This window comes from Colobus angolensis, unplaced genomic scaffold (assembly GCF_000951035.1).
Source record: "Colobus angolensis palliatus isolate OR3802 unplaced genomic scaffold, Cang.pa_1.0 Scaffold6, whole genome shotgun sequence".
NCBI lineage: Eukaryota > Metazoa > Chordata > Mammalia > Primates > Cercopithecidae > Colobus > Colobus angolensis.
Window position 1 is genome coordinate 2,687,325 of NW_012119598.1, and position 13,560 is coordinate 2,700,884.

The 13,560-nt window shown below is 37.5% G+C and overlaps 1 protein-coding gene across 2 annotated transcripts in view; it reads right to left on the minus strand.

Moving 5' to 3' along the window:
* The window catches only part of ADAMDEC1 (ADAM-like, decysin 1), a 21,316-nt gene extending 9,318 nt beyond the window's left edge, over positions 1-11,998 (minus strand). The window contains exons 1-5 of one of the 2 annotated variants that reach the window (XM_011962605.1): positions 11,701-11,998; positions 4,034-4,152; positions 3,091-3,167; positions 2,279-2,357; positions 626-702 (exon numbers count right to left, since the gene is read on the minus strand). In XM_011962605.1, coding sequence (XP_011817995.1) covers positions 626-702; positions 2,279-2,357; positions 3,091-3,167; positions 4,034-4,152; positions 11,701-11,788 — 440 coding nt within the window. In that variant the 5' untranslated portion in view covers positions 11,789-11,998. The remainder of the gene's footprint in view (positions 1-625; positions 703-2,278; positions 2,358-3,090; positions 3,168-4,033; positions 4,153-11,700) is intronic. The other variant, XM_011962606.1, reaches the window with a different exon arrangement.
* Between the last annotated feature and the right edge of the window lie 1,562 nt (positions 11,999-13,560).

A 13,560-nucleotide genomic window follows, 5' to 3' on the forward strand; every position in this document is an offset into this window, starting at 1 on the left:
TCCAGAGTAGCTGGGACTACAGGCGCCCGCCACCTCGCCTGGCTAGTTTTTTGTATTTTTTTTAGTAGAGACGGGGTTTCCCCATGTTAGCCAGGATGGTCTCGATCTCCTGACCTCATGATCCGGCCACCTCGGCCTCCCAAAGTGCTGGGATTACAGGTGTGAGCCACTACGCTTGGCCTGTTATTTTCTTATTTGTGCTTTTTCTTACTTTCCAAACTTTCTCTCATTGGCAAGAATTATCTATGTAAAAAGAAACACATATACTTCTACAATTAAGTTCAACTGTGACAATTGCAGGGAAGAATGTTTTAGAAAACAAGAAGTAACTGTTTCAGAGAGTCGGGTGGACAAACACGGAAGTGGATCCAGACATCATCAAGGTCCACAGCAAGGTCCACAGTATAGCATTCTTGTTTTACCATTCTAGGCCTGACTTCTCCTAGAGCAGCAGATTATGAAATGATTGTCAGGGTAATACTTTGTTCTTCACCTTAACCACATATATTAAACATTTCGGCAATGAAAAATTTACCAAAATAGTAAGAAGACAATATCTAGTAGCACTTAATTCTGTGTAACAAAAAGCATCTTGATCTTGAATGATTTTGATAGTAGTTCTTACCTCAACCCGTCGCAAGTACTAATGCTGGCAACAGAATTCTTTTCGTTTAGGATGTTTCCTTTATAGTAACAGTGTTCCTGGAGTGGAAAAAAGAAATTATGCTTCAGAAATGTGTGTGTGTGTGTGTGTGTGTGTAAAATGTATGAACTATGAGAATACATGTATCACAGTTGTGAGGAAAGCTACTGTCTTGAATATGTAAAAATTCTTCAAGTAGTGACTGTGGCCAGAGCAATTCTCAGAAACACAAACAGCAAGAACCTCCGAGGTTTTCAGAATTGCTTCACCGGAAGCTCTGTACATTTGGTGGCTGAGCTGTTTTTCTGACATTAATTTACACTAAGGAAGAGTCCAGGGAAGTTGAACTTAGGTGGGCTTGTAGTGAAAGTGGTTGTTTTCTCTGAGAAGTGGCCAATACTCTAGGGATTTACAGGACTCCCAGTGGGTCCTCAGGTTTGGGGGTCAGTGCTCAAGAATTTGGCTTCCCTGTCCTAAGTCCCAAAGGCACTGTGCATTACAAATAAGTAAAATGAGACGTCTATTTTTCTAGACTGGGGAATCCTCAATACTTCACACTGTCACTCCTGAGCTCCTCAGACTAACTGATTTAATCACTGTTTTAATTGATCTATTAGTGGAATCCCTTTATCAGCCTCAAAGACCCAAAATTACTTGTCTACAGCTAGAGATTCAGACATGACTGCTGGCCTGCATCAGCAAAGTTAAGGGGCCACTTAAGTGGAGTGATGACAAAAGGCAAGGAAAAAATTCCAGTGCGAAATAAATTGACCTGCCTCAGGGTCTGAAATTCCATCTGTGATCTTTTCTCCCTGTTTGGAAGAGATCTTGTCAACATAAACATTTTCTCATAGAAGACTTGAGAATATTCCTTATTAATGTATCATCAGCTATTTACAATTAAGCATGAATTAATTTATCAGACACTGTCCGCTGAAGAGAGTGTTAGCAAAAATTCAGACGTTCATGAAATAAGTTTTGATGAGCATGGGGAACAAAGAACCATTTTGTGGCAGAAGCCTTTTTTTTTTTTTTAAATAGAGAAATACACGTTTAGGGTACCTTGTAGGATGGCTCTGAGAAACTCTCCTGGCTTGGGAACGTGAACACCTCTTGACTGAGATTTGCTGTATTCTCTTCCTGATACTATATGCCATGATTCTTAATGTCTGACATTTGGCCCTGGCATTATCTACAGGATAATGATTTAATCAGATATAAAAATATTAATTAAATAATTGATATTTCATTGCTGACCTCAGGATAAATGCGTATATCACCAGAAAATAGTACATAGTGACATGAGGTTTTAAGTACCCATTAGAGAAGAATTTTTCTAACCTATGGATAAAATGGTCTAGGGACAAGTGGACTTTTGGTTGCTTCCAAAAATGTGACACTTGGAAGCCTTCTGCTGCTCCTATGTTTTAAAAGCTGAATGTGATTTTCCAAACTGTTGTCTCATTGGTCACAGATGAGCACCTTGCTTTCAAGTCCTTTGATTGTTTTTTGAAGTTGTTCTTGGACCTACGAATTTTATAAAATAATTGAGTCCTTTGGGGATCTTAGTTAACATTAGCACAAACTAATAACATCTAAAACTCAAAAGAGTCCCACAAAGTATTCAGACCCTACCATGTTTTCAGGCTTCGTGGTGATTTCCTCTCCTCTGGGTGAGTACAGTGTTTCAGTATAGTCTGGCCCCAGGAGATGCCTGTAGAGAGCAGAGAGCTGCATGAACCACTCTGGGTGGTAAGAAAGGCAGAACTTCCTGAACTTCAGCACTAAAACAGTGATAGTGTCTACAATGAGAAATAGCTAAGGTTCTGACCTACTATCCTCTTCCGACATTGGAGCTCTGCTACTGAAGCAAATCAGAGAGTTGGTTCTTCCTATTAAATCTGAGGGAGGAAGTCCCCTCATCTCCTTCTCATCTGTAGATTCCCTGTCTTCAAATTAGTCATTTTGAGATGTCCTGCACCAAGGACACAACCTCTACAGAACCTTTGAAGGGTGCTGAGTCACAAATATACTTATAGGCCCATTGCATTCAGGGAGAAGTTTATTAACTGCTATAAAACTAGGAGGAACCCCATCCCCTGGAATCTATCTCTAGGCCATGAATCTTGAATCAGCCTTGGACAAACATTCTCATAAAAGAATGGAAAGCGTCATCAAAGTATTGAGTTAATCCGAGTAGAAAAAGATGTTCAGTAAGTTCCCGGAAGGTCAAGAAAGAAAGTCATTTACATATGCCATTCCTTTTGTTTTACACTTCATATGTAATTTCCTAGGAAATCAGCCTTTTTAGCACAAACTAATATCATGTAAAGCTCAAAATGCCTCATGTCTTCTATGACAAACCACACTAAATGGAGCCTGAAAAAGATTGCTCCACAATTTCATAACCTAATCCAGTGATTAGACTTTCGGAAGGTACAACTTACTTGGATTTTTGTAGCGAGAGAATGATTTCTTCTCCATTTAAGATCATCTGATATTGAACTTTGGGTTCATACCTTTCCTGAAAACATTTAATTACATCAAACAATTTATATTTCTGAACATAACTAAAATAATTATAATGATATATGTAATATGTGTTAGAAGAACAATTACAAATGCACATAGATAAAATCAGTTCTCTGGTGTTTTCAAAATATGTAAGACAAAACACATTATGCACTAAAATGGACTTTCAAAAAGTAGAATTATGTGATAATAACACTTACAGATTAAACTAGCTTTAATACATGAGATAGGGACTTCTCATTTGTCCTAATGTACAGTATACTGTCTCAGGATCCCCCAGCCAGGGAATCAAAACAAGGTGTGTATTTTTTCTTTAAAACCAAACTAAATACACTTAAAAAAAAAAAAAAAAAACTCACAACCCAGTAAGAATTAGGTAACAATTACAAAGTGAGGGAAATACTTGCAACAATGTAATAGTCAAATAATTGATATCTTTAATCAATAGTAGAAATATTGTGTTAACTACTGATACAAAATTTAATTCTTCACCATTGACAAAATGGCTGAGGAAAAAGACAATTCACTAGAGAAAAGCGTGGTGGTGAGGCTGGCCAGGAACAAAATCTCAGTTAAAGATGGCTGAACTTCCTGGGCTTCTCTCCTCACTCTCAAACTGAGAGAAATGTCTAAGCAGCTAATCCTTTCTTATCAAGTGACGTTGTTGACTCTGCTGCTTAACTATAGCGGCATTCTGAGAAATTGTGAGCTGTCTCCTGAACAAAGGGGAGTTGTATACATGGGCTTCAATATGAAACTATTAGATGGTAACTGTAACATCACTGCTGTTAGTGAAAAGGCTTTTTATTGCTTCTCTGGATGATTGTAACGTCTACCACAGTCATTCACCTTGCTTACCTCTTTGCCATGCTTTTCTGTCTGGTTGTTCTCGATCTCTCTTTTGTGTAAAATGTGAAGTTTTTTAGGATAAACTATTTCATGGAGCGTTGATTCAGGTGTTTGCTTTATGGCTATTGCTAGAGAAAGAGAAATAACATTCACATAAAAGATTTAAAGGTTTCGGTTTTAGTCGTGTTGTGTTTTGTTTTCATTTGTTGGGTTGCTAAAAGGGCAGTGAAGACTACATTCCTATGTAGAGAGCAAACATTATGAATAACAAATTGATTCTTCTGCTTCAGCTTTGATGACAAGGATTTTTTTTTTTTTTTCTCTCCCTCCCCTGATTCTGAAAAGACATGAAGATTACAAAACAGTTCTTCAGATGATCTCTCAGTGCATGCAAACACTGGACCACCATGCCCAGAAAGGACAGGTTATGGATTAAGAACAGGGGTTGTGTGAGCCTAGAATTCTGCCTGTCGTAATCTATTTCCTTCTTGCTTTAGAGTCTTCTTAAAAATCGTGAAATTTTCTCTCAATGCTCTCTAAGACTTTTTTTTTTCTTTTTTATACTCTTTTCCCTCTGAAGCACAACTCCTGACTATACACTCTAAAAATAAAATTTTTCCTTTATATATAATACTTTACTTTTAGGAAAGACTCTACTAGCAGTAATTTTATTCCTCAGTGTGACAATAAGCCATGAGGCTTTTTCTCTCAGCATTTTCCCTCAAGACTTTAGATTTCAAAGAAATGAAGATTTTGTTTGCCTCTCTTTGAAGAGTTTTAAAGCCTCAGAGAGGAAGGCGAAATACTGTTTATGGACACAATGTTCTTCTTGATGTACTTGAAATTACATTACATAGACAGATTTTCGTTGTTTACAAATAATAGAAAATAAATTATCTTGGAGCCAAAAGACGTGGTCTTATGCCCTAGCTAAATAACCTCGTAGCAGTCACTTCAGCTTTGTACCAGTTTATTATCTAAGGTATAGGTTAGTGTAAAACTTGAATAAGATAAAATATATAAAATTATTTAGTATCCTATTAGGAAGATGGCGGAATACTTTTTCTATTTTTTCTTTTAATTACTCAATCATTCATATAAGGTCAGTCTTATTTCTGAATGATCACATTTTCATACATACATATCTGTGCTTAGAGACAGTTTTCAACTCAGTATGACAGAGTGATCTTAGGGAAAACAGGAGATTTTATACCTGGCTGATACAGAAAATGAAAGGAAATCACAAAGCAAGAATTCCCTCCTAGTCAGCTCCCAAAGTTCTGTTGTAATGCTATCCTGAGCAGGATTCATCACATACTAAAACAGGAAATCTAGAAGTGTATGAGTAAATGATCTTTTATTAAAAGAGAATATGAGTCCATTAGTGGAAAAAGCCATGCGCTTGGAATGAGAATGAATTTTAATAATGTCTAGTCTCAACGCTAGCACTAATCATGCAATTTTGGAAGAGCCCTCAAAATCTCTGTTTTCCTTCCTCACTTCTTGTTCTATCTACCTTATTTTATGTCTTTGGAGAAACTTTATAAGAGTAGATTACAATGTGATTTAGCCAAAAACCTTTGCAAGATATATAAAGTAAAAAATCAAAACAACAACAAAAAAAACCCCAAATCAGTGTTGTTGTTGTTTTGTTTTGTTTGTTTGTTTTGAGACAGAGTCTCGCTCTGTCGCCCAGGCTGGAGTGCAGTGGCCCGATCTCGGCTCACTGCAACCTCTGCCTCCTGGGTTCAAGCAATTCTCCTGCCTCAACCTCCTGAGTAGCTGCAATTACAGCTGCATACCACCACACCCGGCTAATTGTTGTATTTTTAGTAGAGACGGGGTTTCACCATGTTGGTTAGGCTGGTCTCGAACTCCTGACCTCGTGATCCATTGCCTCGGCCTCCTAAAGTGGTGGGATTACAGGCGTGAGCCATTGTGCCCATCCCAACAGTATATTTTTAATGAATATCAAAATGATAGTAAAACAAGGTTGAGTGAAATTTCAACCTCTTAATACTCAAAAACATTTTAAAAATGGAGACATTGGGTCAATATTATACTCTTATTTTAACTATGATGTGTCAAATTACTACATTTGATTTTTTTACATAGAAGAAAAACTAATGTAAAAGTATTACATTCTTTTCTAGACAGTAAGCAACTTATCTTCTCTGATATTTCTTTTATATTAAAACTCAAGTATTCATTTGACAAATATGTATTGAATGCTGACTTTAGGCCAAGTACAGTTTGAGGCTGTCAGATTAAATGAAATAATAGAATAGATAGTGATCCATGCCCTTATAAAATTTATTATATTACATATATTTATACATATGAGGCATACATTATGAATAATTAAATTATTTACAGGTTGGAAGATGATAAATGCTGTAGTGGTGAAATATATCAGAGTAAAGGAGATTGTGAATGCTGGATTAGAGGTGAGTGTTGCAATTTTAAATAGGGAAGTAATGATAGTCACATCGAGATGATCACTTTTAAGCCAAGACTTTAGGAAGATGTGGGACTGAACAATATCATTCTTTGGGAACAAAGAGTTCCGGATAGAGGAAAGAGCTAGTAATAAGGTTTTAATGTGAGATCCTGGACAGAGAGTTCATTTAAGAAACCACAGGGATCTGGCTGGAATGGAATGAGAAGAGTGAATAATAGAATATACAAGTAGGTTGGTTATGGAAATGAATAGATTGTGCAAGACCTGATAGACTCTTACTAAATTAGCTTTTACTCTGTGTGAAATGGGGGCCACGGGAGAGTTCAGAGCAGAGAAGTAGCATAATCTGACTTTTGTTTAATAAGATTGCCTTGTCTGATCTGTCGAGAATATCCTGCAAAGAGGCAAGTGTAGAATCAGAGAGATCATTTAGGAGGATACTGCAATAATCTAAGAGAGAGGTGGTGGTGACTTAGATGAAAGTGGTATCAGTAGAAGCAGTGAGGTGTGGTCAGATACTAGATATATTTTGAAAGTGAAATCAATAGAATTGGTGAAGGATTGGATATAGAACATGAGAGAAAGAGAGGAATCAAGGATGACTCGATATTTTTGCCTTGAGCAAACAGAATTGCCATTGACAGACTTGGGAAAAGGTGAAGGAAGAATAGATATGTGGGAAAGGTTCTGGGTATGTTGTTTTGAGATGTCTACCAGGCATCTGTAGAGGCCAAAGCAACTCCATCTTGGATGCTAATCTGGCAAGCTGGCTTCTGATTAATCCCTGTTCTGGGAGCCCTCTAAGATTTCCAGTGTATCCATTGTTCCTTGTGTAAGAGCAGGTACTTTCATAAATCTTGCCCTTAGGTCAAACAGCTGTGATGCTATGATACCTCAATTGTCCTGTACATCCCTTCTGAACCACCCCTCCCCTATAGTATAAAAGCCCTGGATCTGGAGAGTAATGGAATAGGGATCCACTATCTGTGTTGTCTCATCACCACTCAGGACACATACACGACTTCTCTTTGTAAGCCCCTATTAAGACTTGTTTTCTAAAAAACTGGATCTTTTAGCCTCTTTCTTTGACCTCTCAACTTCCTTGGGCTTTGGGGTGGTTTGCATAGACCTGCCCACCATGAACAGCATCTAAGTGGATTTGTTGGAAATAAAGTGTACATTTTAGTGTGGAAGCAAAAAGTTGGGAGTTGTCCTCTTGTGGATGGTACTTAAAGCTAAAGGTTAGATAAATCACCAAATGACTGAACACTGCTACAAAAGAAAAGAGTATCAAGCACTGAGCCCTGGGCTATTCCAACATTAGGAAATTGAGAAGAGGAGGAACCAGCAAAGGAGGCCAGTGTGAGGCAGGAGTTCACCAAACGAAATGGTGTGTTTCAGGCCATGGAAAAGGAAAGAGAGAGGAAGGCGGAGAAAGAAAGTTGAAAAACATGAGAATATGATGCCCCCAAAATGACCACTGGATTAAACATCCTTGAAGCCGTAAGAGCAGTCTTGGTGGAGTGCCGGAGATGAAAACTCAGTAGAAGTAGGATAGAAGAGAACAGGGTGAGACTAACTAGAGAAAAAGTGTATACACAGCACCTTTGAAGATTTGTTATGCAAAAGTGAATGTGGGGGATCGGTCAGAGTGGTGGGAAAAACTACAGGGAAAGGATGCAAACCTTCTGAAAGTTCAGAAGATTCTGAAGAGCCCGGGGAAGAATAACTGAAGGCAGCTGTTCTATAACCCTGAGGCAGAGGGCAAGGAGCAGGTACAAGGGAGTATAGGGGGATTTCTCTTAAACAGGTTCATCTACTTATGTTGACCTGGAACTGACCTTTGATCATCTGTGCACCTGAAGTTCCCTGAAAGGGGAACAATAAATGTTAAGTACCTACAGGTTGTTTTTGCTCCAGGTTTTCGGCATTGAGCTTGTGCTGAATAAAAGCAAGCAGCTCCAGCTTCTCAGGGCTGCTCTCTGACCACCAGAGCCAGGCAGTCATTTCATCCATCTGCCAGCATCTGCGGGACAGACCCGGCAGGTGGTGCCCCACATGAGGAATGCTGCAATGGATGGTGGTGAAACCCTCGAGAATGAAAGTGAAGACTGCAAAGTAAGTAATTGGTGACTGGTGGGGATTTCAAAGTTTGAGGGGATTTTCAAGCTAGGGTGTCATCATGGGACAAAGTTATCAGCTCAACAGCAACAGTATATAAAAGTATTGAAACAGCTGCTTAAAGCTAGCGGAGCCTGTGTCTCGGAGGCACACTTAAGGGACCTAATGCAAACTGTTGCTTTCTATAACCCATGGTTCCCAGAAGAAGGCATGCCAAACCTAGAGCTCTGGGAACAAGTGGGGAGAAATTTTAACGTCATGCACAAGGGCAACAGGTCCCAGTAACATCTTTAACGTTATGGGCCTTAGTCAGGGCTGCTTTGTCCCCACTCTACACAGAAAAGCCTTAAAAGGGAAGGAAGGAAGAACCATTATCTACCTTACCGCCTCCTCCTCCTCCCTCAGCCCCACCATTACTGGGTAAAGCTACCACAGAGGAAACAAATATTTTCCCTGAGCCCCCTCCCCCAATAAATTGGAAAAAATACACTACCGTTATGGCACCCTGTCTTAGGCAAGTGGAATTAGAAGGGGAACTCTTGACCTGCCCGGTGATGCAAGATCAACAAGGCAAACAGGTACATGAACCCACTGCTTTCTAACACTTCTAAAGAAATAAGAAAAAGCATTAGAGAACAGAGCCACTAGCCCATTTATGAAAGGATTCATTGAGGCCATAGCAGACTTCCATATGACCCCATGGGACCGGTCAGTGCTAGCTAAAACAACTTTAGAGACCAGTCAATACCCGCTCTGGCAGACAGAATATGATGAGTTGTGAGAACAACAAGCCAACCAGAATCAATTGGCCTGGCAAAACGTAACAGCTGCTCTCTGGCCACTAGGGCCAGGCAGCTCTAGCTAGCTGCTCTTACATTGCATACCTGTGTCTGAGTACTCATTTCATCCATCAGCCAGGGTCTGTGGGACAGACTCGGCAGGAGAGAGAAAATTTAGGACGTTAATTGGCAGAAGAGAAAGAAAAGGGATATTCATTTTAAGTTGGGAGAATTTATATGCTGACGGGAATGATTCCATAGAAAACATGGAATAGATATAGTAGGAAGGAAGGAAAATTTTAGGTCAATGTCCTTGTATGAGAAGGGATAAGATCTAGAAGACAAATAGAGGTGTTAAGCTAGCACAGATAGGTCAGAGAGAGGAGCAGAAGGTAAGGATGATCATAGAGGGACAAGAAGCAGTAGATTGGTGAATATGGTGGAACCCAAAGTAAAACCTTCTTACAATCCCTCCCATTTTCCCCAGAAACTTCTGGCATGGTTTTTATACACATAAAGCAAAACAAATGTAATGCTAAAGTTCATTTTGCTTAGCAGTTCAATGACTACAAGTTTGTTTGAACATGATTGTTTCATGCACTATTCCTAATGATGGTAAGATTTTATGGAAGTTCCAGAAAGTTGTGAGCTTGAAAGAAGAATAATTTACCAGATACGATTGTGTATGAGTAAACATAAGAACATTACGAGGTATAAAATTATCTAGTTAACTGCAACCTAATGAATATCTTCTAAAATAATCGCTTTCATTGTTAACTATTGGGTTACCTAAAGTAATAGGGAGGAATATTTTAAAATGTAGGGCTACTTGGGCACTATGGGTATCGTAGACTATCATCACATTCAGAAGTGTTTCAGTGACTTTTTCAGCAGAATTTTGAGAGAACAATAGTAATAAAAACAAGTTTCACTTTTCTAGAAATGTATCAGTGAGTGTTTTGAGGCCTCTGAGGAATGGGGGAAAAAGATGTGTAGATGGTTTTTTTATTTCAATCAAATTCTATTTCATTATATGTTGTGTGACTTTAGGTACAATTCTCATCAGACAGCACAGGTATAGTTGTTCAGTTGGTCAATTAATGTTCACTTTTGTTTAATAATGCAATTATATCTGATTTTGGCTTAATAATGGAATTATATACGATTTAGCCCTCATTCTATTTTAAACTTTTCCTGTTATTCATCCTAGCAAAGCTATGATTAGGAAGTTGTCTTAAATACATGGATTTGATTTTTGGCCAGGAAGTTAGTTCTGTGTTGTCATTGGGATGGTATGTTTTAGAAAAGAAAATAATAGATCTAGTAGGGTTATTAAATAAGAAATACAATTCCACAGACATCCTTACTAAATCATTATGCAAATCACAAACTATTGACTATAAGCCTGTACTTTTATGTTTATATGGATTGAATCAGTAAGCTATGTGTATATATCGCATAATTATTAGTATAATACTCTATTTTATCCTTTTTTGGGGTATAGTATTGGTGATGGACAATGAGGAAATGTAAAAGAATATGAAAGCTAGAGCCAGCCATATGTGTGCAGGTTTTGCACAGCAACCTTTAGGCAAGTGAGAATTTTGTGGGGAGTTTGGATAACTCCTCAGCTATGTACTTCACCTGTTTCAATATGGGGTTTAGCACAAATGTTTAACATAGAAATGTGCAGGTTTACAGCTTGACTTTTAACATGCTTATTATTTGATCACTAGTACAATAACCAGTGACTTGAAAATTACTTGTAGGGTGTGTATAGAGTGTCATCAAATTGGTTCATCTATCAATAATCAATCTCAAAGACAAAAAGGATTTCCTTTCCAAAACTAGTCATTCTGACCCTGTCATTCTGCTTTTAAGAATTTTTCTCAAGGAAACATCCCAAAGTGCAGATTTTTAAACAGCCGTGATTCATGAAGATGTTAATAAAACTTTATTTACTAGAGAAAAGACATAATGAATGGAACAATATGTAGCTTTTTGTTCCTCTATTTTGGAAAATACTGTGCAGACATAAAATTTATTGGTTAAAATATATAACAATTTGAGGAAATGGCACAAATTTTACAATGCATCTTTCATATAGTGGTTTAAAATATCTTCACTCAAAAAGATACACACATATATGTATATATAGTTTGCTTTTGCAGAGAGAGAGGTAGAAAATATACCAAAATGCAAATAGTGATCTTTTGACCATAAAAACAGATGCCATTTTTTTTTAAGAAAAAGCACTTTAAACATTCATCAAATAATTTGACTTTTATGTAAAATGCTGGTGTAATGGTACTTACCTTGAGTTTGAACAGTGAGCCAGAGTACAGGCAGCAGGACCCAGGACATGGTGGCTACTGCAGGTAGATGGGAGGTCCCACACAGCATGAAGTTGTGGTCTCCCTGGTGTCCAGTTTTATCTTCCCCAATTTCTCTTTAGAAGTTGAACAAGAAAATTAAAACTCCCACTTTTCGTGTGAGATTGGGGAATGTTTCTTAAGAGTGTTGGGAAATTGTCAAAAAATTGCAGTGTCAACATCATGAGAATGTTCCTCATCTTTGAGAGATATTTACGGCTGTGGTTAAGGACTCACATCTGGACACTGTTTGCCCTTGGTCCTGCTATAGCAGTGGGAATGTGTGAACTGAGACTGAGGTGCTTGCATGCATATCTACATACTCACCAAGCTGGACCATCACGATTGCTGTTCAGTATCCTTATAGAAATAAATCCGCATACTTAGGACATATTTCAGTATTTTGTACATATTTTGAGAAACTCTCACAGTGAACACAGAATCTAAAAAGCACCAGGCAAAGTCCTACAAACCAAGATACTGCAAATCTCTCAAATGTTCAGTCTCCTTATGAGTCAACAGGGGATGCTGATAATATTAACTACTTCAAGATTCTTATAAAATTCAAATGCATTTGCACACACATATGCACATGCATGTAAAATTGTAAAGAAATGTGCATATATAAGACATGTACAAAAAATGTAAATAACCTTGACAGTGCTAGCCTTGACCAAACTCTACACCACATGAAATATGTTTGAGGTGTACTTTTTGAGTTCTACCTTATAAAATAACAATGTTTCTCTGACAAATATGGTAGATTTTCATGATCATAATATCGCAAGTTTATTATGGGGAAAAAAGTTGATTGCCAATGATCCGACATCAAGAAATAACTTCTGTTAACATTTTTATAATGTATTTTCATCTTTTTATGCAGAAAAGGAAAGCTCACCTTATTGGGCAAAGGGTTTAAGAAACTTATTTTTTTTTTCCCAAAGCACTATAACATAAGCATTAAGCATTCTCATGACATTGAATATTAAGACGTAATTTTAATGACTATCATATTTTGTACATACGTTTGTGTTGAGTGTCCATGTAATGTGTGGTTGTGTGTATTTCTTTAACTGAATTCCTGGCGACTTCAGGATAAATGTCTAGAAGTGCTATTTAGCTAAAAAGGGTAAATCAACTTGAGATAATTGATAAACATTGACTCGGTGCTTTTCAGAAAGTTGGGCCAAATTAAATTATTATGTATAGAATTTTCCCAATCTAAAAACCCGTACCTTCTAACTGCTGAACTTACTTTCCACTGATACATCTGGGAGTTTCTTAGCATCTAACAGGAAGTTTAAAAATCCCCTCTCTATGTCTATTCTTCATTTTGTTGCTGTTCTAACTTCCTTTAAAATAGTAGCATTTTCTCTTATAATTTTGCATTTCTCTTTCTGGTCCAGAAGATAAGCATTCTTCTTATATCCTTTATGACCTACCTTTAATATTTTAACAAGTATAATTCTAATTATGTCTCTATCAAATAATAAAAGAATCCTGGAATGGTGAACTCTTATCAGTGCCTTACTCTTTGCCACCTTGGATGTTGTCAAGTATTTTAGTTTATTATGATTTTGACCCCCATGTTACTCACTATTTTTGTGTTTTCTACACAAGTTTGAGATTATTCATGTGTACCAACTTCTTTGCTCACAGGTCCTTTTAGCATCAGTTATTGTTTCTTTTTAATTCTTCATTAAGCATATTCTTTTTTATTATTTCCATAGGTTTTTGGGAAACAGGTGGTATTTGGTTACATGACTGAGTTCTTTAGTGGTGATTTGTGAGATTTTGTTGCAC